The sequence below is a fragment of the Salvelinus fontinalis genome, chromosome 32 (genome assembly GCF_029448725.1).
Source record: "Salvelinus fontinalis isolate EN_2023a chromosome 32, ASM2944872v1, whole genome shotgun sequence".
NCBI lineage: Eukaryota > Metazoa > Chordata > Actinopteri > Salmoniformes > Salmonidae > Salvelinus > Salvelinus fontinalis.
Genome location: NC_074696.1, coordinates 36,700,611 through 36,728,002, shown reverse-complemented (window position 1 = coordinate 36,728,002; position 27,392 = coordinate 36,700,611). Strand labels below are relative to the sequence as shown.

The following is a 27,392-nucleotide window of genomic DNA, read 5'->3' as shown; positions in this document are numbered from 1 at the left end:
ACGCTGCTTGGTCCTGGTTTGGTGGGTGTTTCTGTAAAGGTTTTCATCCTGGGGTGAAGGAGAGGACCAAAATGCAGCGTAGCCAGTGCTCAACATGTTTAATTATAAGAACAAGTGAACACTACAAACAACTTACAAAATAACAAACGTGCAAAACCGATACAGACCTATCTGGTGCAGAACACAAACACAGAGACAGGTAACAACCACCCACAACGAACACAGTGAAACAACCTACCTAAACATGACTCCTAATTAGAGGAACGCAAAACACCTGCCTCTAATTAAGAGCCATACCAGGCAACCCTAAACCAACATAGAAACACACAACATAGAATGCCCACCCAAAACTCACGCCCTGACCATCACACACATACAAAACAACAGAAAACAGGTCAGGAACGTGACATTTGCAAAGTTATTCTGTTCACATGACTCTGTTACTTTCAGGCAATGGGAATGGAGCGACCAATTCGAACTTGACCACCACACCAAGTAAGACATTATTTCAAAACTTGTAGAGGACATATTATTTTACTGTTATAATAGTTGCTAAAAGCAGAAAAGCTTCCATTTCTTTATTTTCTGAGAAGATTATAATTACAAATAAGAATGATTGACTTATAACATGAATTCCTGGCATTTAAGCAAATACGTCTTCAAGGTGTTTTCCAAAGGCAGGTTAAGGAACAATACAATAAGACCTGGCATGTTTGCATTTAATAGCAAAGGTTACTTTTATCACCTTCATCACAAATCATGTAGTACACTCTTAGAAAAATGGGATCTTCAACTGTCTCCATAAGAGAACCCTTTTTGGTTCTAGGTAGAACCCTTTCTGGTTCCAGGTAGAACCCGTTTGTGTTCCGTGTATAACTCTGTGGAAAGGTTTCTACATGGAACCCAATTGGGTTTTACCTGGAACCAAAAGGGTTCTACCTTGAACCAAGAAGGTTTCTTCAAAGGGTTCTCCTATGGGGACAAGAAGCTCCACCACCTCCTGGGATCCAGACCCTTCTAAATGGTACTGTTGATGTATTATAATGCGTTTTACCCCTAGAAGTCTGACATGTATAGCTGTAGCACAGCAATACCAAATGATCTGGTTGGGATGTGTTTAATGATGGGTCAACTCATGATGGTCATTTGCATTGATTTAATAACGTCTTGTGAGGATTAAATGAATGACAGCCCATCCAATCCATGTTTTTACACATCAATCATGTTCCCATACTGATGGATAGTTTGGCCTCATATTGTCTACATGTTGTTCTGGACAATACCGATCAGTATATAGCACAACATCAATGAATCAGACTTAACCATGTATTTGCTGTAAAGGTTTTCTTCCTGGGGTGAAGGAGAGGACCAAAATGCAGCGTAGCCAGTGCTCAACATGTTTAATTATAAGAACAAGTGAACACTACAAACAACTTACAAAATAACAAACGTGCAAAACCGATACAGACCTATCTGGTGCAGAACACAGAGACAGGTAACAACCACCCACAACGAACACAGTGAAACAACCTACCTAAATATGACTCCTAATTAGAGGAACGCAAAACACCTGCCTCTAATTAAGAGCCATACCAGGCAACCCTAAACCAACATAGAAACACACAACATAGAATGCCCACCCAAAACTCACGCCCTGACCATCACACACATACAAAACAACAGAAAACAGGTCAGGAACGTGACATTTGCAAAGTTATTCTGTTCACATGACTCTGTTACTTTCAGGCAATGGGAATGGAGCGACCAATTCGAACTTGACCACCACACCAAGTAAGACATTATTTCAAAACTTGTAGAGGACATATTATTTTACTGTTATAATAGTTGCTAAAAGCAGAAAAGCTTCCATTTCTTTATTTTCTGAGAAGATTATAATTACAAATAAGAATGATTGACTTCTAACATGAATTCCTGGCATTTAAGCAAATACGTCTTCAAGGTGTTTTCCAAAGGCAGGTTAAGGAACAATACAATAAGACCTGGCATGTTTGCATTTAATAGCAAAGGTTACTTTTATCACCTTCATCACAAATCATGTAGTACACTCTTAGAAAAATGGGATCTTCAACTGTCTCCATAAGAGAACCCTTTTTGGTTCTAGGTAGAACCCTTTCTGGTTCCAGGTAGAACCCGTTTGTGTTCCGTGTATAACTCTGTGGAAAGGTTTCTACATGGAACCCAATTGGGTTTTACCTGGAACCAAAAGGGTTCTACCTTGAACCAAGAAGGTTTCTTCAAAGGGTTCTCCTATGGGGACAAGAAGCTCCACCACCTCCTGGGATCCAGACCCTTCTAAATGGTACTGTTGATGTATTATAATGCGTTTTCCCCCTAGAAGTCTGACATGTATAGCTGTAGCACAGCAATACCAAATGATCTGGTTGGGATGTGTTTAATGATGGGTCAACTCATGATGGTCATTTGCATTGATTTAATAACGTCTTGTGAGGATTAAATGAATGACAGCCCATCCAATCCATGTTTTTACACATCAATCATGTTCCCATACTGATGGATAGTTTGGCCTCATATTGTCTACATGTTGTTCTGGACAATACCGATCAGTATATAGCACAACATCAATGAATCAGACTTAACCATGTACTTGCAAAGTTATTCTGTTCACATGACTCTGTTACTTTCAGGCTATGGGAATGGAGTGACCAATTCGAACTTGACCACCACACCAAGTAAGACATTATTTCAAAACTTGTAGAGGACATATTATGTTTTACTGTTATAATAGTTGCTAAAAGCAGAAAAGCTTCCATTTCTTTATTTTCTGAGAAGATTATAATTACAAATAAGAATGATTGACTTATAACATGAATTCCTGGCATTTAAGCAAATACGTCTTCAAGGTGTTTTCCAAAGGCGGGTTAAGGAACAATACAATCAGACCTGGCATGTTTGCATTTAATAGCAAAGGTTACTTTTATCACCTTCATCACAAATCATGTGGTACACTCTTAGAAAAATGGGATCTTCAACTGTCCCCATAAGAGAACCCTTTCTGGTTCTAGGTAGAACCCTTTCTGGTTCCAGGTAGAACCCGTTTGAGTTCCGTGTATAACTCTGTGGAAAGGTTTCTACATGGAACCCAATTGGGTTTTACCTGGAACCAAAAGGGTTCTACCTTGAACCAAGAAGGTTTCTTCAAAGGGTTCTCCTATGGGGACAAGAAGCTCCACCACCTCCTGGGATCCAGACCCTTCTAAATGGTACTGTTGATGTATTATAATGCTGTCAGGACCCGTTGCGAGAAACAGTCACTAATAATCGTCAGAACCCAGAAGATGAGGCAGACACAGCAGTACTAGAGATGGTGGTTTAATTAAAGGACAAAATCTTCAGGCAAAGAAACTAAATCCACAATGTCCAAAAATAAAGCCAAGAGGCACAAAATGGAAATCCTCCAAAATACAAAAGAAACTCCACAAAGTGGTAAAAAACAGCAGGGAAAAACAAACCTCAAAAGACTACTCAAATAATACACAAGAACTAAACCAGAGAACCTCTGGAAAATCCAACAAGAGAAATATCTGTATAAAACAAGGCTTGGGCTGGGGCTGGGTGCTAACTTACAAACACTGAGCAAGGAACTGAGGAACACACAGGGTTTAAATGCTAACAAGGGAATGACCTACAGGTGCAAACAATAATTAGAGCAAGAAAAACAAAAGGTACAAAAAAGGTGCAATGGGGACATCTAGTGACCAAAACCCGAACAGTCTTGGCCAAAACCTGACAGAATCCCCCTCCTAGGAACGGCTCCTGACGTTCCTACCAGCCTTCTCAGGGTGGAGGGTCCTGAACTGACGAATGAGGTCAGGGTCCAGTATGTCCTTGGCAGGAACCCAGGAGCGCTCCTCGGGACCGTAGCCTTCCTAGTCCACCAGATACTGCCAGGACCGCTGCACCCGGCGGGAATCCAGTATCCGGTGGACGGTATAAGCCGACTGGCCACCGATGACACGGGGCGGAGGGGGAGGTCTGCCTGCCGGGATAAGGGGAGAAAAAACAACAGGTTTTAATAAAGAAATGTGAAATGTTGGATTGATCTTAAGGGATCTGGGTAAGTGCAGGCGAAAAGTAACGGGATTGACTCTCCTGGCAATCTTAAAGGGACCGATGAACCTCTGGGACAGCTTGCGAGACTCCACCCGTAGTGGTAAGTTCTTAGTTGAGAGCCATACTCTCTGGCCGGGGTACAGGGTAGGACCGGGACGGCGACGTCTGTTGGCTTGTCGTTGGTACTGCTGAGAGGAACGCAGAAGATTAAGACGTGCCTTCTTCCACGTAAGCTGACAGCGTCTGATGAACCTCGAGGCTGAAGGCACTCTGACTTCTGCCTCCTAGTCCGGGAACAATAGAGGCGCATAGCCAAACTGACACTCATGCGGGGATATACCAGTGGAGGAGGAGCACAAAGTGTTGTGCGCGTACTCGGCCCAAACAATGAAGGATGACCATGTGGACGGGTTGTTGGAAACCATGCATCTGAGGGTGGTTTCCAGCTCCTGATTCATCCTCTCAGTTTGGCCATTGGACTCCGGTTGGTACCCTGAAGATAAACTGGCCGTGGCCCCTATGAGTTGGCAGAAGGCCTTCCAAAACCTTGAGGCGAACTGGGGACCTCTGTCGGAAACCATATCTTGCGGAATCCCAAAGACTCGGAACACATGGTTAATCACCAACTCAGCTGTTTCCTTGGCAGAAGGTAATTTGGTCAAGGGAACAAACCTGGCCGCCTTAGAAAACCTGTCGATGATGACTAGGATCGTAGTATTACCATGGGACGGAGGAAGGCCAGTAATAAAGTCCAACGAGATATGGGACCAGGGTCGGTGGGGAATAGATAGAGGGTGAAGGAGTCCTTGAGGGCGGAGGTGAGAAGATTTGCCCTGGCAGCACACGGAACAGGCCTTGACGAAAGTGGCAACGTCTTCTTTTATGGTGGGCCACCAGAACTTACGCTGGATGAACTCCAAGGTGCGACCTACGCCCGGGTGACAGGTGAGGCGAGAGGAGTGCCCCCACAGAAGGACTTGGGACCTTGCTGCCTTGGGAACAAGCAACCGATTAGCAGGACCTCCTCCAGGGCCCGGTTCGATGGCTTGAGCTTGTTTCACGGAATCCTCCACTTGCCACGAGATCGGAGCCACGATCTTAGCGGCCGGAAGGACAGTCATGTCAGTATCTTCTCGAATGGCAGGAGAGTAGATTCGTGACGAGGCGTCCGGTTTGAGATTCTTCGACCCGGGTCTATAGGTGAGGATAAACTGAAATCGGCTGAAGAAAAGAGACCATCGAGCTTGTCTGGAGTTCAACCGCTTCGCCTGCTGGATATACTCCAGATTTTTGTGGTCCGTAAGCACTTGAAACGGTTGAAGCCCCCTCGAGCCAGTGTCTCCATTCCTTCAATGCCATCTTAACCGCTAGGAGTTCACGATCCCCCACATCGTAATTCCTCTCGGCCGGGGTAAGCCGGTGAGAGAAGAAGGCGCAAGGATAAAGCTTCTTGTCTTCACCCCTCTGAGACAGGACAGCTCCAACCCCAACCTCTGATGCGTTTACCTCCACCACAAAAGGTTCATCCGCAGTTGGTAGTGTCAGGATGGGAGCAGAGAGGATGCGCTGCTTGAGTCCTTGGAAGGCCGTCTCAGCTTCTCTTCCCCACAGAAACCTTGTGTTGCCACCCTTGGTTACAGCTGAGAGAGGGGCTGCCACCGAGCTGAAGTTCTTGATGAACTTGCAGTAAAAGTTGGTGAAGCCCAGGAAACGCTGAACTTCCTTAACGGACTTGGGGGTGGGCCAATCCGCTACCGCCACTACCTTCTTGGGGTCCATCTGGACTCCACCGGGTTCCACTATAAATCCTAGGAATTGTACTCGAGAGGAATGGAATTCACACTTTTCCGGCTTAACGTACAAATGGCTGTCTAGGAGGCGTTTGAGCACTTGTCTGACATGCTTAGTGTGTTCTTGAAGGGAGCTCGAAAAGATGAGGATGTCATCCAAGTAAACAAACACGAAGATGTTAAGCATATCCCTAAGCACATCGTTTATGAGCGCTTGGAACACAGCCGGGGCGTTGGTCAGGCCTAAGGGCATCACCGAGTATTCGTAGTGACCAGTAGGGTTGTTGAAAGCGGTCTTCCACTCGTCCCCGGGTTTGATCCGCACAAGATGGTATGCGTTCCGCAGGTCAAGCTTAGTGAAGACAACTGCTTCCTGGAGCAGCTCAAAGGCTGTGGCCATAAGGGGTAGCGGGTAGCGGTTACGGACGGTTATGGCATTAAGTCCCCGGTAGTCAATGCAAGGTCGTAATCCACCGTCTTTCTTGGCCACAAAGAAAAACCCTGCTCCCGCCGGCGAGGTAGATGGACGCATGAGGCCTGCTGCCAGAGCGTCCTTGATGTAGGTATCCATAGCAGCTCGTTCGGGAGGAGAAAGGGAAAAGATCCGACCCCTGGGAGGGCAGGTCCCCGGAAACAGGTCGATGGTGCAATCGTAAGGTCTATGGGGTGGTAGTTTGGTGGCCCTCTGTTTGCTAAATACCAGTTTGAGGTCATGGTAACACTCGGGAACTCGGGACAGGTCGATGGATTCTAGAGACTCGGAAGGGGAACTCTGGGAACTCGGGAAGATACAAGTGGCTTGGCACGTAGGACCCCACTGCTTGATAGTGCCCACAGACCAGTCGATGTGAGGGTTATGGCTGTGAAGCCAGGGATAACCAAGGACGAGAGGGAACTCGGAACAGGAGATCAGATGAAAGTTCATCACTTCCTGGTGTTGGGAAACTGAAAGTCGCAAGGGGGTAGTGGCACGAGTAACAAGTCCAGATCCCAAAGGGCTTCTATCCAACGTAGTAACCCTTATGGGGTCACTTAGAGGTTCAGAAGGAACGCCATTCTCCTTCGCCCAGACCCCATCCATGAAGTTACCTGCGGCTCCAGAGTCTACCAAGGCTTGAAGAGAAAACTTGTGGTCGTCCCAGGAAAGGGTAACTGGAATGAGCAGGCGGGAGTTGGATGGATGGGAGGAGGTTATGTTTCCCGTTACAGTCCTCCCAGGCCTGCACGGGAGAGTGCGTTTCCCTGGAGCCCGGGACACGTGGAGCGGAAATGGCCCGGTTTGCCGCAATATAGACAGCATCGCTCCCTCATCCGGCGGTATCTCTCAGCCTGGGAGATGCGTCCAACCTGCATGGGTTCTGGTGGAGCCAGCGAGGATAAAGGTGGAGACTCGGAGCTGGAACCGATAGGAGCTAGGGTGAGCGGTCTATGGTTGAGTTCTCTCTCTCTCAGACGCTGGTCTATGCGTGAAGCCAACTTGATAAGGGACTCGAGGTTGTCCGGTGGTTCCCGAGTGGCCAGTTCATCTTGGATGGTGTCAGAAAGACCCTTCAAAAAACACACTGTGAGCGCCTCGTCGTTCCAGCCACTTGCTGCTGCCACAGTGCGGAACTGGATGGCATAGTCCGTCACGCTGCGCCGACCTTGGCGGAGAGTCAGGAGCTGTTTGGCTGAGTCAGGGCCGTTGGTAGGACCTTGAAACACTCGCTTGAATTCTTCAGCAAAGGTAGAGTAGCTGGCACAGCAGGGACTTTGGGCATCCCACACAGCAGTAGCCCAGGCTAGGGCTTTTTCCGACAGCAGGGTGATGATATATGCTATCTTGGACCGGTCGGTGGGAAACGACGATGGTTGCAGCTCAAAGGAGAGAGAACATTGGGTGAAAAACCCCTTACAAACACTCGGATCCCCTGAGAACCGTTGGGGAGGCGGCAGACGAGGTTCAGCCAGGGGGTTAACTGCCAGGGGCACTTGAATCGGATGAACTGGAGCAGAAGCGGTTGCCGGGGAAAGTCGATCCGAAATCTGCTTTATGGAAGTCAGCATCTCTGACAGAAGTTGAGAATGTCTAGCCATTAAGGCCTCTTGCTGAACCAGAGCAGCTTCGTGGCGTTGGACAGTCCCCTCGTGGTGGGACAGCATGGAAAAAAATCCTGGGTACTGGCTGCCTCTGGGTTCATTATAATGGCTCAGTGTTTGTCAGGACCCGGTGCGAGATACAGTCACTAATAATCGACAGAACCCAGAAGATGATGCAGACACAGCAGTACTAGAGATGGTGGTTTAATTAAAGGACAAAATCTTCAGGCAAAGAAACTAAATCCACAATGTCCAAAAATAAAGCCAAGAGGCACAAAATGGAAATCCTCCAAAATACAAAAGAAACTCCACAAAGTGGTAAAAAACAGCAGGGAAAAACAAACCTCAAAAGACTACTCAAATAATACACAAGAACTAAACCAGAGAACCTCTGGAAAATCCAACAAGAGAAATATCTGTATAAAACAAGGCTTGGGCTGGGGCTGGGTGCTAACTTACAAACACTGAGCAAGGAACTGAGGAACACACAGGGTTTAAATACTAACAAGGGAATGACCTACAGGTGCAAACAATAATTAGAGCAAGAAAAACAAAAGGTACAAAAAAGGTGCAATGGGGACATCTAGTGACCAAAACCCGAACAGTCTTGGCCAAAACCTGACAAATGCGTTTTACCCCTAGAAGTCTGACATGTATAGCTGTAGCACAGCAATACCAAATGATCTGGTTGGGATGTGTTTAATGATGGGTCAACTCATGATGGTCATTTGCATTGATTTAATAACGTCTTGTGAGGATTAAATGAATGACAGCCCATCCAATCCATGTTTTTACACATCAATCATGTTCCCATACTGATGGATAGTTTGGCCTCATATTGTCTACATGTTGTTCTGGACAATACCGATCAGTATATAGCACAACATCAATGAATCAGACTTAACCATGTACTTGCAAAGTTATTCTGTTCACATGACTCTGTTACTTTCAGGCTATGGGAATGGAGTGACCAATTCGAACTTGACCACCACACCAAGTAAGACATTATTTCAAAACTTGTAGAGGACATATTATGTTTTACTGTTATAATAGTTGCTAAAAGCAGAAAAGCTTCCATTTCTTTATTTTCTGAGAAGATTATAATTACAAATAAGAATGATTGACTTATAACATGAATTCCTGGCATTTAAGCAAATACGTCTTCAAGGTGTTTTCCAAAGGCGGGTTAAGGAACAATACAATAAGACCTGGCATGTTTGCATTTAATAGCAAAGGTTACTTTTATCACCTTCATCACAAATCATGTGGTACACTCTTAGAAAAATGGGATCTTCAACTGTCCCCATAAGAGGACCCTTTTTGGTTCTAGGTAGAACCCTTTCTGGTTCCAGGTAGAACCCGTTTGAGTTCCGTGTATAACTCTGTGGAAAGGTTTCTACATGGAACCCAATTGGGTTTTACCTGGAACCAAAAGGGTTCTACCTTGAACCAAGAAGGTTACTTCAAAGGGTTCTCCTATGGGGACAAGAAGCTCTACCACCTCCTGGGATCCAGACCCTTCTAAATGGTACTGTTGATGTATTATAATGCGTTTTAACCCTAGAAGTCTGACATGTATAGCTGTAGCACAGCAATACCAATGATCTGGTTGGGATGTGTTAAATGATGGGTCAACTCATGATGGTCATTTGCATTGATTTAATAACGTCTTGTGAGGATTAAATGAATGACAGCCCATCCAATCCATGTTTTTACACATCAATCATGTTCCCATACTGATGGATAGTTTGGCCTCATATTGTCTACATGTTGTTCTGGACAATACCGATCAGTATATAGCACAACATCAATGAATCAGACTTAACCATGTACTTGCAAAGTTATTCTGTTCACATGACTCTGTTACTTTCAGGCAATGGGAATGGAGCGACCAATTCGAACTTGACCACCACATCAAGTAAGACATTATTTCAAAACTTGTCGAGGACATATTATGTTTTACTGTTATAATAGCTGCTATAAGCAGCAAAGGTTCAATTTCTTTATTTTCTGGGAAGATTATAATTACAAATAAGAATGATTGACTTCTAACATGAATTCCTGGCATTTAAGCAAATACGTCTTCAAGGTGTTTTCCAAAGGCAGGTTAAGGAACAATACAATAAGACCTGGCATGTTTGCATTTAATAGCAAAGGTTACTTTTATCACCTTCATCACAAATCATGTGGTACACTCTTAGAAAAATGGGATCTTCAACTGTCCCCATAAGAGAACCCTTTTTGGTTCCAGATAGAACCCTTTTGAGTTTGTTAGGTTCTAAATGAACCAAGTAAAACTCACAGACGATTAGTAAAGCTCCAACCAAGTGTATTCACCCACTGGGTCACACAGATGCATAAAACAAAAAACATATTTACACAAGCACTGGTATTTAACCCTTCCTACGCGGAGTATCCTCCTCACACATATGGTCAGCCAGTACATCTCTGTTGCTAGGCAGAACTTCAGTGATGACTGTTCTTTCTCACTTCATTGGAGCTGACTTGGTTCCGCATTCCTTAATTCTCCCCACTCATAGCTGTCCTGTTGACTTGTACTAGTCTGTGGCCCCCCTCCTTCCCATAGTATCCCGATGTCTAACAATAACATGTTCTGACAGTATTTACACATCCTGCTTTCCTCTCTCTCCCTCTGTGACATGATTAAGGATGTTTGAAGTTTATAGGTCAAACCCATCAGTTCCATGTAGAACCCTCTGTGGAACCAAAAAGGGTTCTTCAAAGGCTTCTATGGGGACAGGCAAAGAACCCTTTTAGATTCTAGAGTTTTGCACCTAAAATCAGTCATAATCAAGAACTAAGAATTCACACTAGAACTGCCATAGGCCAACGGCCACTGACGTTTGATTTTGTAGGTAAAAAGATTCAGCTCCCCAAAAAAGCTATGTCCTGCTCCTTCCCTGACTCTTCCTAAATGTTTGTATTTTACACTGCTCATTTGTCAGAATTTTGAAATTATAAACAGAAAAGTATTAAGAGCCTTTTTACAACTATTCCTGACTTAATCTGCCAAGACAATGTGCTGTAGCCAGCCAGGTGCTAATGCGTCTCTCTCTTCTCACTGAATGATTGACAAATGGATAAATAGGCGATAGTTGTACAAGTCACTTCACAATCGAATTCAAATTAGGCCTAAATTGATCCCATTCTCGTTTACATTTTACTTTGTAAAATTACGCTCTTATGGGACTGTTTTATTTACTATAACTCTATTACTAATCAAATGGAAGGGAAAGTAAAACATGCTACATGTTGCAGCCTTTAGAATAATGTTAAACATATCCTTGACTATTATCCAGGTTGATGAGCAGGAAACAAACAATGCCAGTCAGCCAATGCCACACAGCCGGCCCATCGAAACTACACCTAAACTATACCAAAACTAATTTCATACATAATAAGAGTTAGCCTGTGGACAAGATTCAGTTGACAATAACTTGAGGAGAGAGAATATTAGGCCAATCAAATTGTACATGAAGAGATGGGCGCATCTTGGCAGGGAACGAAGCATCGCTTTATCAAATTGTCCTTCAGAGTCACTTGCAGGTAAAACATTGTGATTTTTATATAGTATCTGAAAGAGCATATTCTGCAGTTTCTATCAGACTTACCTTTTTCAAGTAACTCAAAATTCAAGAGGTGCAGCTCTTTTTCCAAATGTCACTTTTTACAAGAATATCTGTGTTGTCCATGCATTCAGCACATGACCACTTGTCAGGCAGCATTGCTCTGGCTACTAAGCAAAAACTAGTAACATAATAAACGTAAAATTAAAATATGCTATTCTGTCGTCAATGGGTGATAGAAACCCGATAGAAAGTGATAATGGTGCATTTGACTTCAGTTAAAACTTCTTGTCGATAGGAGGCGCTGTTTTCACTTTGGGAAAAATCGTGCCCAAATGAAACGGCCTCGTACTCTTTTCTAGATCATACAATATGCACATTATTATTACTATTGGATAGAAAACACTCAGAAGTTTCTAAAACTGTTTGAATTATGTCTGTGAGTAAAACAGAACTAATTTCTCAGCAAACTTCTTAGTAGGAAGTGAAAAATCTGAAAACGAGGCTCTGTTTCAGGGCCTGCCTATTAAATTGCCTTATATTTATCGATATGCATGCACTTCATACGCCTTCCACTAGATGTCAACAGGCAGTGGAAGGTGGAATGGGGTGTCTAGCTTGATCTGAGGTCGAACAAGAGCTTTTGGAGTGGCAGGACAGGAATTTCCTTTGTCTACCAAGGCGCGCGAAGCACCTCGATATTGTCTTCTGAAAAGCGTTCGGTATACATGGCGAATATCTCCGGCTCTGATTTTATTTGATACATGTGATAATAACATCGTAGAGTAGGTTTTTTTCAACCGAGTTTTATCAGATTATTCAACGTTTATTGGGACTTTTGGAGTTTTCCGTTCTTTGCGTCGAGAGAAAATGGGAACATTGGCTAGCATTGTGGCGCGAATTAGATAGAAGAAATGGACATTCTAAAACCACACAACGATTTATTCTGGACCAAGGACTCCTTGTACAAGATTCTGATGGAAGCTCAGCAAAAGTAAGAACAATTTATGATGTTATTTCGTATTTCTGTGGAAAATGTTGATTCCTATTCTCTGCCGTTTTGGCGAGCGCTGTCTCGCAAGTCGTTTGTTATGGTAAAGTTATTTTAAAAAATCTAACACGGCGGTTGCATTAAGAACCAGTGTATCTTTCATTTGCCATACAACAAGTATTTTTATGTAAAGTTTATGATGAGTTCTTTGGTCAGATTAGGTGAGTGTCCAAAATAGCTCCGGACATTCAGGTGAATCGATGCTACATATTCACAATGTATAACCACGGTTTGCAGCTCTAAATATGCACATTTTCGAACAAAACATAAGTGTATTGTATAACCTGATGTTATAAGACTGTCATCTGATGAAGTTGTCCAAGGTTAGTGATTAATTTTATATCTTTTGCTGGTTTTTGCGATAGCTACCTTTAGCGGTGAATAAATGCATTTGTGTTTGGCTATTGTGGTAAGCTAATATAATTCTATATTGTGTTTTCGCTGTAAAACACTTAAAAAATCGGAAATATTAGCTGGATTCACAAGATGTTTATCTTTCATTTGCTGTACACCATGTATTTTTCATAAATGTTTTATGATGAGTATTTATGTATTTCACGTTGCTCTCTGTAATTATTCTGGCTGCTTCGGTGCTATTTGTGATGGTAGCTGCAATGTAAAACTATGATTTATACCTCAAATATGCAAATTTTTCAAACAAAACATGAATGTATTGTTATAAGACTGTCATCTGATGAAGTTGTTTCTTGGTTAGTGACTAATTATATCTCTATTTGGTCGGTTTTGTGATAGCTACCTATGCGGTAGAAACATGGTGAAAATATGCGGTTGAGTCTTTGGCTATTGTGGTTAGCTAATAGAAATACATATTGTGTTTTCGCTGTAAAACATTTTAAAAATCGGAAATGATGGCTTGATTCACAAGATGTTTATCTTTCATTTGCTGTATTGGACTTGTGATTTCATGAAAATTATATTATATGATATCCCTGTCCCGTTAGGCTAGGCTATGATAGTCAGCTTTTTTGATGAGGAGGATCCCGGATCCGGGAGAGAGAAGTGGTAGAGGTTTTAAGTTCTGGTTAGCCACCGATGTCAAAACCAAGTCCTTGCTCAATGGCTTTCCATATCTGAGGAAGATGAAACCAGGCTAGCGGGTGAGCGACGGTCTGAGACTGTGGTTTGAGACTCATGGAGCCTTAACATGGGCGAAGGCAGAAATGTGACCATGTTCACATCAATTTCCCTGGCAGACAAGTTGATTGCAAAGAAGACTAGCCCGCTCAGAACAGTGAACAAACAAAGGCGGGAGCTGCCCCCCTCTGCGCAAAACAACATACCAGCGGAGCTTTAGTCCACATCTGTGATGGAGAGTGGTAAAGCAACACTCACGATGTAATACGAGTGTTTGCATCCTTTGTTTAGAAATACAGCAAATAATTCACCTGCACACCTGGCTGGTTCTATTATTATTATCATATTTTTAGTTTCTACTTTTTCAAAAGAAGCTGTAACTGGCCTTTATTACTAATCACATCTACAAATAAAGGTGATCAAATTGATTACACTGTAGTGTTTTTTTATTGTAAGGGAAACAAAAATAGACGATAGGCCTACGTTTTATTCTATGACTTTATAGAATTATACAAAATATATCCTTGACTACCCAAACAAAACTATTGTTCTTTTTTAATATATATTTCCATGAATACTTCTTCATGCAATTAATCCTTTACAATAGTTAATGCACTATTTATCAAGCATTTAATTATCAAGCATTTAATTATCAAGCATTTATTTATCAAGCATTTAATTATCAAGCATTTAATTATCAAGCATTTATTTATCAAGCATTTAATTATCAAGCATTTCTTTATCAAGCATTTAATTATCAAGCATTTAATTATCAAGCATTTATTTATCAAGCATTTAATTATCAAGCATTTAATTATCAAGCATTTAATTATCAAGCATTTAATTATCAAGCATTTATTTATCAAGCATTTAATTATCAAGCATTTAATTATCAAGCATTTATTTATCAAGCATTTATTTATCAAGCATTTAATTATCAAGCATTTAATTATCAAGCATTTAATTATCAAGCATTTATTTATTAAGCATTTAATTATCAAGCATGTTTGCGCACCTTGCAGGTTGAAATGCATCTTATGCATATGCTAAACGGGACGCCTGGCAACGTTCTCTATCTGGTACTTATATGCTGAAAGGCCAGGCAGTTCTAGTGTTAAAAGCCCTTACACACTCAACAACCTAGTGGGGAACAACATGACACATGAACTTTAACCAATAAATTATCTGTACTGAGTATGATTATTATAACACTGAAGTTAAATGTGAAAAGGGGGAAAAGTAAATGTAACATATTTTAGTAGGGTACTTTTCAATTCAGGAAGTGAATTAAATTAATGATCTGGAAACTATTTTATCTTATACAGCGTATTCGGAAAGTATTCAGACCCCTTGACTTTTTCCACATTTTGTTACGTTACAGCCTTATTTTAAAATTGATTAAATCGTTTTTTCCCCCTCATCAATATACAGTGGGGCAAAAAAGTATTTAGTCAGCCACCAATTGTGCAAGTTCTCCCACTTAAAAAGGCGAGAGAGGCCTGTAATTTTCAACTACACTTCAACTATGACAGACAAAATTAGAAAAGAAAATCCAGAAAATCATATTGTAGGATTTTTTATGAATTTATTTGCAAATTATGGTGGAAAATAAGTATTTGGTCAATAACACTATGAACAAAAATATGGAAGAATGGAACATCTTGTTTATGTTTGTCTTTGTTAGCATATTTAGAGTGAAATTAGGGACTGTGTTTTCTCCTTTTTATTAGGCAAATATGAGGATGGAAGTAGCAACTCATCAGACTCTGGTAATCTAATATTCCCTCGACCCATAATAATAATAAATAAATAAATAAAAATAGACAGACGTATCTAAAGCGACATTCAGTCAGTCGTGTGCATACATAATATCAATCAAAGAATTAGATTCTATTTGTTTACTAATTATTTTGAGACTGTAGAAAGACCGTTTCCCTCTGCCACTATTTCAGGTCAAGGCAGCCAGAAGGCAAGGTCTTCAGACGGAGCCAGTGAGGAGGAAGTTAAGATGCTGCTTAATGGAAGTAAGTCTAGATGGATATCAACCCTTCTTTCACCTCTTCTCCAACTGTCCCAGATTAATACAAAAATGATTTCCCCAAGGTAATTATGAAGATAGCATAAAATAAGAAGGAATTACATGCTGCTCCTGGGCCTGACCCTGCTCTCTGATCCTAGGCAATTTCCTCATATCTGATTAGGTCAACCTTTCTAAATTAGTATTTACACAGTTTAATGGATAAACTCCATTAATACTCACAGTAATCATTCACTAAACAGGATACAAATTACAGTTTAACTTGAATCATGTTACATTTGAACAGGATCCATCAACGTTGAGTCTTACCACTCAAATTCGAGTCCCTCAACTTACACTGTTAGAATGTACATTTACAAACAGGGAAAACATATAAACAGTATGTACTACTTATATTACAGATATTAACTTTTCTCATGACGGCCCCCGTTCGTCCCTGTTTAACTGTCGCGATTGACAAGTTAATGACAGATCTGTATCTCAATGCATTTTAAACCTAGATTACCATGCATTTCCCAGTGTATAGACCTCTAAACTCAACCTGATACCCCAAATAAACAGTTTAGGGCAACCCTAAATCATTTTACAGGTACAGTTGACCACGCCCTCCCTTTTTCCCGGCACTTATTTTCTGACATATCTTCATTTTCTTCTTCAGATAGCGTTACAGTTTATCTTCCCAACGGCACATATGGAACTCGTGCCTGTCACAGTTGATGGCCCATGATAATGTCCCGGTTTCAATCTCTGGGGAATAATCCAAATGTCCCAAGCACACGAATCTCTCACCTGAGCCGCCACCATCATTCGGCACAGTCCATTCTGTCTGCTTTGTTGTCCCACCAGTGCACCAGCAGCATGATAGGAGTTTGAACATGATCTCTCTCCATACTCACTTCACATGCACGCTCTCCGGACTCGTACACCGGTTGATGGCTCAGACTCAGGTCTCCATAGTAGTGGTGCAGGACAGGGCCGTATTGAACTCCTTGATCACTATTTCTTCAGTCGATTAGTTAGGTTGAGGTTCACACTGTTATTGGTCAAATGATCCGTGCCATGCATCAAGACACCATCTGTGTTCACCTTTACCATGACTTGAGAGAAGACAGAGCGAAACAACAGTTTAAGGCATTTCTGATTCAGAAAATTCAAATAACTATTTATCGTATGACAAGTATTACCTACCTAATTCCTTAATACAACATTCATAAAACAAATGTCAAAGAGCATAACCACACACACTGTTGAAACCATTTTCTAAATTGGCTTATACTCCCTTATCATACTGTCGACCTCACCGCAGCTACCGGGTCAGGGAGTTAGAGCGCTAACCCTTAGGGAGAGATCCCGACAATACAACATACTCAATCTGGTGAAATTTGTATCAAAACAGAAACAAGAACCAAAATAATAACCCTGCCTATTAAATCAAAAATAAACAAATTAGAATATTAACATCCAATTTGAATTACAACTATCGATAATTCCGTAAGGAAATAATTGTATCCCATAAGGTAATGGTCACTTAAAAATCCTACTGTCTATCATTTCTAGTGAGGTTGATCTCCAGAAATTCAGGACAAAGGTCATTCAACACCATTAAGTATTTTCTGTCCCTTTTCTGTCCCTGTACTTTTTTAAACCATTTAAAAACAAAAACGTAGAGCAAAAACACACTAGTGGCCAGGCCTTACTTGGCTAGGATCTCCCTCTACGGCCGAATCCGGATACCTTTATACTTATAATATTGCAGAATTTCACTAATTGCTCTCCCAAGACAATAGTCTTGGGAACCAAGATGAGAGCAAATGACTACCCACATTCTCCTGGAAGAGAAAGTGTACATTTCGTTAATATTCACTATACTACATCTTAATCAGAAACCCAAAGGTTTTAATTACAAACAAAACATAATGTCCACTGTCCTCCCTCCAGTCATTAATTGTTTGTTTTTATCTACCCCAACGGTTATTCATCTTTTATTTAGCATGTACTACCCTTATACACAGCGACATTTATCTCGCCACCGAGTAGCAATTTACTCCCGTAATGACTGGCTTCTCTTCCCCATGATTTTCCGTAACTATGGCACTGCAATGCCCTTCATGTTCATGAACAAACATTTTAAAAGGTCATTTTAGGTTTGGTAACCCCAATGCTATCGCTTGACAGAATTGATTCTCTCAAACTCTACTGACACTTACTCCCAATATTAACTCCCATCTAATTTCCCGTGACCCATCCACCCTTTCGTCTTATTCTATAAATCTATTTCAGAATAAGACAACAAAAAAATCTCGCTGGATTTGAACCCAAGGTTTTCTGAGTTTGCAAGGAGTATTTTTCCGTTCCGGTTCTAACTTGTTACCTTTTAGACTCCATTGTCTTTGATTCTCGCAAGGATTATCCAACCCCCAAAATCGGCTCCACTTCTATCCATGTAAAATTATCTGGGTATTGTTACTGGACCTATGTTCAAAGACGTGTAATAGCTGTATCGCCTTAGATGATGCCCCTATTACCCTGCTAAATGTCATTATTTTTCCTGTCGCAAATTTAGCATATATCTCATCGTAAGGAATCAGTCATATTTGATTCAAGGCATCTATTAGAAAGTTGCGTGATATGTGGTCTCCTATGTCTCCCTTCACATAGAAACTGTCATCTCTATGTACCACTATTGATCGAACTGAGGCCATACACCGCTATTTGAAAGTTTCCTGCCCCGCTGCCTTTAACAGTGTTTGCTGCTGTTCTTTTGTCAAAGATGCAAACACTTGCATTGCTGCATCCCCCCCGAATGCACCGGGTGCAGTAGGCTCCATTATCACTCTACACTCATTCTTCCAATGACCAACGGCCCCACATCTAAAACAGGGATCTGTCGCCTTACGCTTTTATGTTTTTTCGCTACTTTTGCCTCCATGTTTCTTTGTCCTACCTTGGCCATTAAACCACCATTAGTGACTTTCACTGTGGCTGTATTAACCCCTCGCACGACTGCACAGTGAGCGGAGTTACATTCCACTCTCAAAGCATCCTGTTGTATTTCATCCACTACCCCCTGTAATAGCCATTTTGATAATAGGTTTCAAACCTGCCTTCAACGCAGACGTACAAATCCTATCAATGTACTCACGTACGCAGTCTTTGCAGCTGAGTACAACTACTAATTTTGGGTATATCAGTTTGTCTTTTGTGTTGAAAGAATGCTGACATCAAAACGCTGGTGTATTGAGCTTTTGATTCTTCTTTTATGTCATTGTGTCAAGTCATAATTACATCTCTGAACTCTAATATTGAAAATTTCCGTCAGCAGGGAAATGCTGACCAATTTTATAGAGTTTTCTCAATTTCTTCCATATTTGAGACGAATTGGTAGAATGCTTGTGTGCCTCTTCCAGCGCCTCTATGGCTTTATTAAACTGTTCTTCCCCTAGACCCCTTTACAGAGAGAATCGGGGCCGCCTGTCGCCATTTCAATAATGATTATTTCTAAACCTCTCCTGATGGTGTCCAGGATGTTTAAATCTCCGCACCCACACACTAATACATGCCAATTTCAACTATTTTTCAGGTTGCGATATCCACTTCCCGGAGAGTAGTCACGGTATCGGTACCTAATCATTTGGTCACTGTACCTGATACCTTGTATTAATCACAATCTTGAAGCTTCTGCCAATTTACTACTGGAGAATAGGTGTGACCTAATGTCTTATTCCAGTGTTACACCTCAGATATCACTGTTTTGACAACCCACATTACCAAAATTATTCAAAGTAGTCTTCCTAGTTCCACATAATGTAACAATTTTCCGCCCCTATTGGGCATAAACCAACCTCTCTCCTTATTGCTATTGCTAATACACCCAAATCATGTTCAAAACAACGTTCAAATATATTTTTGCTTTTCTAACCATGAATGTGGCTCTCCTCCAGAACTTATAGGCAACCTTTTATCACTGTCCACATACACTCTACTGCCTCACTTCCACTGCAGCTGGGACTTTCGTCCCCCTTACAGATCTCGCAGGGAAATACCCCCACTAGGGACCTATCCTATACTGAACCTACCCTACACTGTATTTTTACCTGGATCTCTCAGATGAAAACCTCCACTTGGGACCTGTCCTTAAAATGGAACCTACCCTACACCATAAATAGTACACAAGCATAACAATTTATCCATACACACACACACACTCTGCGGCCTCCCGGCCACCACGGCTGGGCTTTCACCCTCCCTTTATGGGTTTAGTAGGGAACCAACCCCACTCTGGATTTACCCCCTAGGACTTACCCTCTGCAGTTACCAACCTGCTCGGGCTTACCTTCCGGGACTTACCCTATACTTTACAGTACACGTAGGAACCAACCCACTCTGGATTTACCGATTCTTTTCTAAGAGTGTGTACCTAAAATGAGAGGACTATGAGTCATCATCAAGAGCTAGGAGATGACACTAGAACTGCCATAGGCCAACGGCCACTGATGATTGATTTTGTAAGTAAAAAGAATCAGCCTCCCAAAAAAGCTATGTCCTGCTCCTTCCCTGACTCTTCCTGAATGTTTGTATTTTACACTGATCATTTGTCAGAATTTTGAAATTACAAACAGAAAAGTATTTAGAGCCGTTTTACCTGTTTTTTTACAACTATTCCTATCTAAATCCGCCAAGACAATGTGCTGTAGCCAGCCAGGTGCTAATGCGTCTCTCTCTTCTCACTGAATGATTGACAAATGGATGAATTGGCGATAATTGTGCAAGTCACTTCACAATCAAATTAAAATTATGCCTAAATTGATCCCATTCTCGTTTACATTTTACTTTGTAAAAATACGCTCTTATGGGACTGTTTTATTTACTATAACTCTATTACTAATCAAATGGAAGGGAAAGTAAAACATGCTACATGTTGCAGGCTTCAGAATAATGTTAAACATATCCTTGACTATTATCCAGGTTGATGAGCAGGAAACAAACAATGCCAGTCAGCCGATGCCACACAGCCGGCCCATCGAAACTACACCTAAACTATACCAAAACTAATTTCATACATAATAAGAGTTAGCCTGTGGACAAGATTCAGTTGACAATAAGGAGGAGAGAGAATATTAGGCCATTCAAATTGTACATGAAGAGATGTGCGCATCTTGTAATTGACAGATGCAGGGAACGGAGCATCGCTTTATCAAATTGTCACACGCAGGTAAAACATTGTGATTTTTATATAGTATCTGAAAGAGCATATTCTGCAGTTTCTATCAGACTTACCTTTTTCAAGTAACTCAAAATTCAAGAGGTGCAGCTCTTTTTCCCAAATGTCACTTTTTACAAGAATATCTGTGCTGTCCATGCATTCAGCACATGACCACTTGTCAGGCAGCATTGCTCTGGCTACTAAGCAAAAACTAGTAACATAATAAACGTAAAATTAAAATATGCTATTCTGTCGTCAATGGGTGATAGAAACCCGATAGAAAGTGATAATGGTGCATTTGACTTCAGTTAAGTTCTGGTTAGCCACCGATGTCAAAACCAAGTCCTTGCTCAATGGCTTTCCATATCTGAGGAAAGATGAAACCAGGCTAGCGGGTGAGCGACGGTCTGAGACTGTGGTTTTGAGACTCATGGAGCCTTAACATGGGCAAAGGCAGAAATGTGACCATGTTCACATCAATTTCCCTGGCAGACAAGTTGATTGCAAAGAAGACTAGCCCGCTCAGAACAGTGAACAAACAAAGGCGGGAGCTGCCCCCCTCTGCGCAAAACAACATACCAGCGGAGCTGTAGTCCACATCTGTGATGGAGAGTGGTAAAGCAACACTCACGATGTAATACGAGTGTTTGCATCCTCAGCACCATGCATCCCACTGGATTTGGTATATGAGTTTTGTGAGAACCATATAAACGCCAAGATGGAAGCTACAGCAGCCAAGCAGGCCGCCAAGGAAACAAGTCCTGCTCTCTTTTCCCCAAGCACCACAGTTCCCACTCGGGAAAAATAAGACACAATGTCAAGTCGTCAGGTGCACGAAACAAGGCCCATAAACTGTGCAGTGCAACCGATTTGTTTGTGAGGCTTGCTCACACAAAGCCCCGAAGCTGTGTGCTGACTGTGGACCCGAAGCATAAAGAGAAGACACGATTGATTTGTGTGTAAAGGCACAGATATAAGGGCACAAAACAGTGTCCGATAACGATCAACAAATTGCTGTTTTTATATCTTGTCATGAATATATTTCCACTAATATTTATTTATGCAATTAATCCTTTACTATTGTTCATGCACTGGTGCTTTTATTTAGAAATACAGCAAATAATTCACCTGCACACCTGGCTGGTTATATTATTATTATTATTATTATATTTTTAGTTTCTACTTTGTCAAAAGAAGCTGTAACTAGCCTTTATTACTAATCACATCTACAAATAAAGGTGATCAAATGGATTACACTGTAATGTTTTTATTGTAAGGGAAACAAAAATAGACGATAGGCCTACTGTAACGATTTTCTTCTTCTGATGAGGAATATGAAGGACCGGACCAAAATGCAGCGTGGTACGTGTCCATGTTAAATTTAATAAACTGAACACTGAATACAAAATAACAAAGGTGAAACAATGAAAAAACTAAACAGTCCTATCAGGTGACACAACACAAACCAGGAAACAACTACCCACAAACACAGGTGGGAACAGGCTACCTAAGTATGGTTCTCAATCAAAGACAACGATTGACAGATGCCTCTGATTGGGAACCATACCAGGCCAAACACAGAAATACAAAACATAGAATGCCCACCACAACTCACGCCCTGACCAAACCAAAATAGAGACATAAAAAAGGAACTAAGGTCAGAACGTGACACCTACCTTTTATTCTATGACTTTATAGAATTATACAAAATATATCCTTGACTACCCAAACAAAACTATTGTTATTTTTTAAATATATTTTTCCATTAATACTTCTTCATGCAATTAATCCTTTACAATAGTTAATGCACTATTTATCAAGCATTTATTTATCAAGCATGTTTGCGCACCTTGCAGGTTGAAATGGCAACGTTCTCTATCTGGTACTTATATGCTGAAAGGCCAGGCAGTTCTAGTGTTAAAAGCCCTTACACACTCAACCACCTAGTGGGGAACAACATGACAAATGAATTTTAACCAATAAATTATCTGTACTGAGTATGATTATTATAACATTGAAGTTAAATGTAAAAAGGGGAAAAAGTAAATGTAACATATTTTAGTAGGGTACTTTTCAATTCAGGAAGTGAATGAAATGAATGATCTGGAAACTGGCCATTGTTTGCTATGAGGATTTTTCAGTTCATAAATTTAATTTCTATTGGGAATATGCATGCCTATAGAGGACCAATGATCATCACTATATAGCTTTATCTAACTAAAGATTGATTATCTTTTCCCAGTGACAATGGATGGCGCTAGCGGCACTTCCTCTGACTCAGGTAATGTTATTCAAAAGTATTGCCAGTTACTTTATCTTATACAGTGCATTCGGAAAGTATTCAGACCCCCATCCATGTATTTCAACTTTTTGCAAATGTATTTGCATTCGGAAAGTATTCAGACCCCTTGACTTTTTCCACATTTTGTTACGTTACAGCCTTATTTTAAAATTGATTTAAATAGTTTTTTCCCCCTCATCAATATATACACAATACCCCATAATTAGAGGTTTTTAAAACTTTTTGCAAATGTATAAACACCCCACCCCCGGACCTGTATTTGGGGAGTTTCTCCCATTCTCTCTGCAGATCTTCTCAAGCTTTGTCAGGTTGGATGGGGAGCGTTGCTGCACAGCTATTTTCAAGTCTCTCCAGAGATGTTAGATCGGGTTCAAGTCCGGGCTCTGGCTGGGCCACTCAAGGACATTCAGAGATTTGTCCCGAAGCCACTCGTGCTCTGTCTTGGCTTGAGGTCCTGAGCGCTATGGAGCAGGTTTTCATCAAAGATCTCTCTGTATTTTGCTCCGTTCATCTTTCCCTCGATTCTGACTAGTCTCCCAGTCCCTGCCGCTGAAAAACATCCCAACAGCATGATGCTGCCACCACCATGCTTCACCGTAGGGATGGTGCCAGGTTTGCTCCAGACATGACGCTTGGCAATCAGGCCAAAGAGTTCAATCTTGGTTTCATCAGGCCAGAGAATCTTGTTTCTGATGGTCTGAGAGTCCTTTAGGTGCCTTTTGGCAAACTCCATGTCCTCCCAGTCTCATTCTTCAAAGTACATTTTTTTTCTGGTGTTAATTGTTGTTGAGTGTATTATTATGCATCTGAGCACTTAACGGTTTTGGTGCCAGCAGCCATAACACCCTGCATCCAACTAGGCTACTGGTGCATGCCCATTGACAGTACAAACCATATACAGTGTCTAGTGAAAGTTTACATACCCCTTGCACAGTTTTCAATTTTTTCTGCCTTAAATTGAATCTAAAAAGGGATTCAACTGGATTTATTCCCTACACAACCTAGCGGTATTCCACATTTTCAATTTGAATTTTTGGGGGGTCTTAATTAAACATTTAAAGATGTCTTGGTTGCTTATGTCTTCACACCCCTGATTTAATACTTGTTGGAAGCACCTTTGGCAGCCATTACAGATGTGAATAATTTTGAATAAGATTCTACCACTTTGTACAACTCGGTAAGGGCAACATATATCCACAGTTATGTGAAAGTTGCTTTTGTCCCAGCTCGTGATACCTTCAAATATAAAGACATTTAGCAGACAGACGCTTTCATCCAAAGCCACACACAGTCGTGTGCATACATAATATCAATCAAAGACTTAGATTCTATCTGTTTACAAATGATTTTGAGACAAATGAGACTGTAGAAAGACCGTTTCCCTCTGCCACTATTTCAGGTCAAGGCAGCCAGAAGGCAAGGTCTTCAGACGGAGCCAGTGAGGAGGAAGTTAAGATGCTGCTTAATGGAAGTAAGTCTAGATGGATATCAACCCTTCTTTCACCTCTTCTCCAACTGTCCCAGTTTAATACAGAAATGATTTACTGAGGTAATTATGAAGATAGAATAAAATAAGAAGGAATTACATGCTGATTTAGGTTGCCTCCATAGAATTGGTTACTTTTATGTAAAAAATTGATTCCCTCTGTTTATCCTCTAAAGTTGGCATGTTCAATAAATAGACAGTTCTGAACATAAGGAACATCAGTTTTAAAATGTCAATGGGCAACACTTATGTTTTATCACTAAAAGTGAAAGTTAAAGATCCTAACTGATTGGTTCATGTGAGGCCAAGCCATCGGCAGTATTTGACACCATCTATTTGTAATTAGAGCTGACTTATGTGTTATTCATGTCATTTATTGTTATACATAAGAAAATATTTTACAACATTGTGCTGTAACGTATGTGTTCAATCTAATAATGCACATCTTTTCCATATTGTGTATTTATGTGCAGGTGGCTAGATGACTATTGGTGGGCAAACTTCCTGACCGGACCAGTCAATTCATTTCATATTATGGCTATTGATAACGCTTGTTATTCAGTTACACTGCTCAATTCTTATAAGCTTGTGATGGAAATGATAGTTACTTATAGTTATAGTTAGTATGTGCTGAAAAGTGCTGCATTTAATAGTGTTTGCTGTTCTTCAGTAAGGTTCTGTACTTCCAAATACACTCAATAGTGGGTGGTTAGGTACCGGTCGGGTCGATGTGTACATTCCTCTTCAATGAATTTATTCCGTCGTACATTTAATGTTTTACTGTTACACTGGATGTTACTGTATGGAGATGAAAAGGCATCTTTACAGCTTCTGTATCAATCTTAAGGGATTGTAACTAGACCTGTACTAGATCAGGGTTATATAGGCCTAGAAGTATACTGCATGTTGATATGTTTTCATACCTCTGGTCCCTGCCCAATCGGTGACAAACTCTTCTTTTAGATGACATTTCAAAAGAATTATAGACAAATATTTTATATTTTGAGTAACAAAACATTTACTGTGTGTTTCATGACATTTTTTACCGTATTGTATATCTTGTTTTAAGTTCCTGCAAATATATTTTTTAAAATATGATGTTTAATATTGTAGAGTATTGTTAATACTTTGGGTATTTGCAATATAATATTTTAAGATTGTTTATTTCAACCTAGGGCCATTTCAAAACCTTTCACTGGGTTGCTAAGCTAAGACAAAGCTACACTCTTGAATTAATATGTAGTTTAATTTCTGTTAATGTCACATTGTAAACATTTTTTTATTGAGGACACAAATAATCCCAACATGCAGTCTTGAAGCGCAGAATTTAAATAGTTTCTCTTATCCCAGAAACCTGGTCAGCGTTTTTTTTTAATAGGGCCTCTTGTTTTATTTCAATAATTTTGCATGGCATTGCTCTGTTACTATGTACTGGCTAGTATGTTACATCACTTATTACATGCCCACGGATGCACGCAGAAACACACACGCACAATGGTTATAACCTGTACTGCTTTTGAAATCTCCTGTATGATTTATTTTTGTTTTTATGACAAAAAAAAATAAAAAAATAATGATAAAATACTTTCTTTTTTGAACATTCTATCATTCAAAATAGGGTCTACCATATATATGTACAGTGGATTCGGAAAATATTCAGACCCCTTGTTTTTTCCCCCTCATATCTACACACAATACCCCATAATGATGAATCAAAAATGTATTACAAATAAAAAACTGAAATATCACATAAGTATTCAGAGCCTTTAATCAGTACTTTGTTGAAGCACCTTTGGCAGTGATTACAGCCTTGAGTATGATGCTGCAAACTTGGCACACCTGTATTTGGGGAGTTTCTTCCATTCTTTATTTATTATTTTACCAGGTAAGTTGACTGAGAACACATTCCCATTTACAGCAACAACCTGGGGAATAGTTACAGGGGAGAGGAGGGGGATGAATGAGCCAATTGTAAACTGGGGATTATTAGGTGACCATGATGGTTTGAGGGCCAGATTGGGAATTTAGCCAGGACACCAGGGTTAACACCCCTACTCTTACGATAAGTGCCATGGGATCTTTAATGACCTCAGAGAGTCAGGACACCCGTTTAACGTCCCATCCGAAAGACAGTACCCTACACAGGGCAGTGTCCCCAATCACTGCCCTGGGGAATTGGGATATTTTTTAGACCAGAGGAAAGAGTGCCTCCTACTGGCCCTCCAACACCACTTCCAGCAGCATCTGGTCTCCCATCCAGGGACTGACCAGGACCAACCCTGCTTAGCTTCAGAAGCAAGCCAGCAGTGGTATGCTGCTGGGTGGTAAATGCTTCTTCTCTGCAGATCCTCTCAAACTCTGTCGCTGCACAGCTATTTTCAGGTCTCTCCAGAGATGCTTGATCGGGTTCAAGTTGGGGTCTGGCTGGGCCACTCAAGGACATTCAGAGACTTGTCCCGAAGCCTTTTAGCCTTTAGGTGCCTTTTGGCAAACTCCCAAGTGGACTGTCATGTGCCTTCTACTGAGAAGTAGATTCTGTCTGACCACTCTACCATAAAGGCCTGATTTGTGGAGTGCTGCAGAGATGGTTGTCCTTCTGGAAGGTTCTACCATCTCCATATAGGCACTCTGGTGCCCTTCTCCACTGATTGCTCAGTTTGGCCGGGCGG

At 41.1% G+C, this 27,392-nt stretch overlaps 1 protein-coding gene across 33 annotated transcripts in view; it reads left to right on the top strand.

Annotated features, from left to right (window-relative positions):
• Nucleotides 1-26,307, top strand: part of LOC129831212 (H-2 class I histocompatibility antigen, Q10 alpha chain-like) — a 35,517-nt gene extending 9,210 nt beyond the window's left edge. For 2 of the 33 annotated variants that reach the window (XM_055894350.1, XM_055894344.1), the window contains 10 exons: nt 451-495; nt 1,747-1,791; nt 2,667-2,711; nt 8,914-8,958; nt 9,835-9,879; nt 15,425-15,463; nt 15,647-15,718; nt 23,178-23,216; nt 24,637-24,708; nt 25,197-26,307. In XM_055894350.1, coding sequence (XP_055750325.1) covers nt 451-495; nt 1,747-1,791; nt 2,667-2,711; nt 8,914-8,958; nt 9,835-9,879; nt 15,425-15,463; nt 15,647-15,718; nt 23,178-23,216; nt 24,637-24,708; nt 25,197-25,204 — 455 coding nt within the window. In that variant the 3' untranslated portion in view covers nt 25,205-26,307. The remainder of the gene's footprint in view (nt 1-450; nt 496-1,746; nt 1,792-2,666; nt 2,712-8,913; nt 8,959-9,834; nt 9,880-15,424; nt 15,464-15,646; nt 15,719-23,177; nt 23,217-24,636; nt 24,709-25,196) is intronic. The other 31 variants (XM_055894367.1, XM_055894353.1, XM_055894374.1 and 28 more) reach the window with 28 other exon arrangements.
• Nucleotides 26,308-27,392: the final 1,085 nt, after the last annotated feature.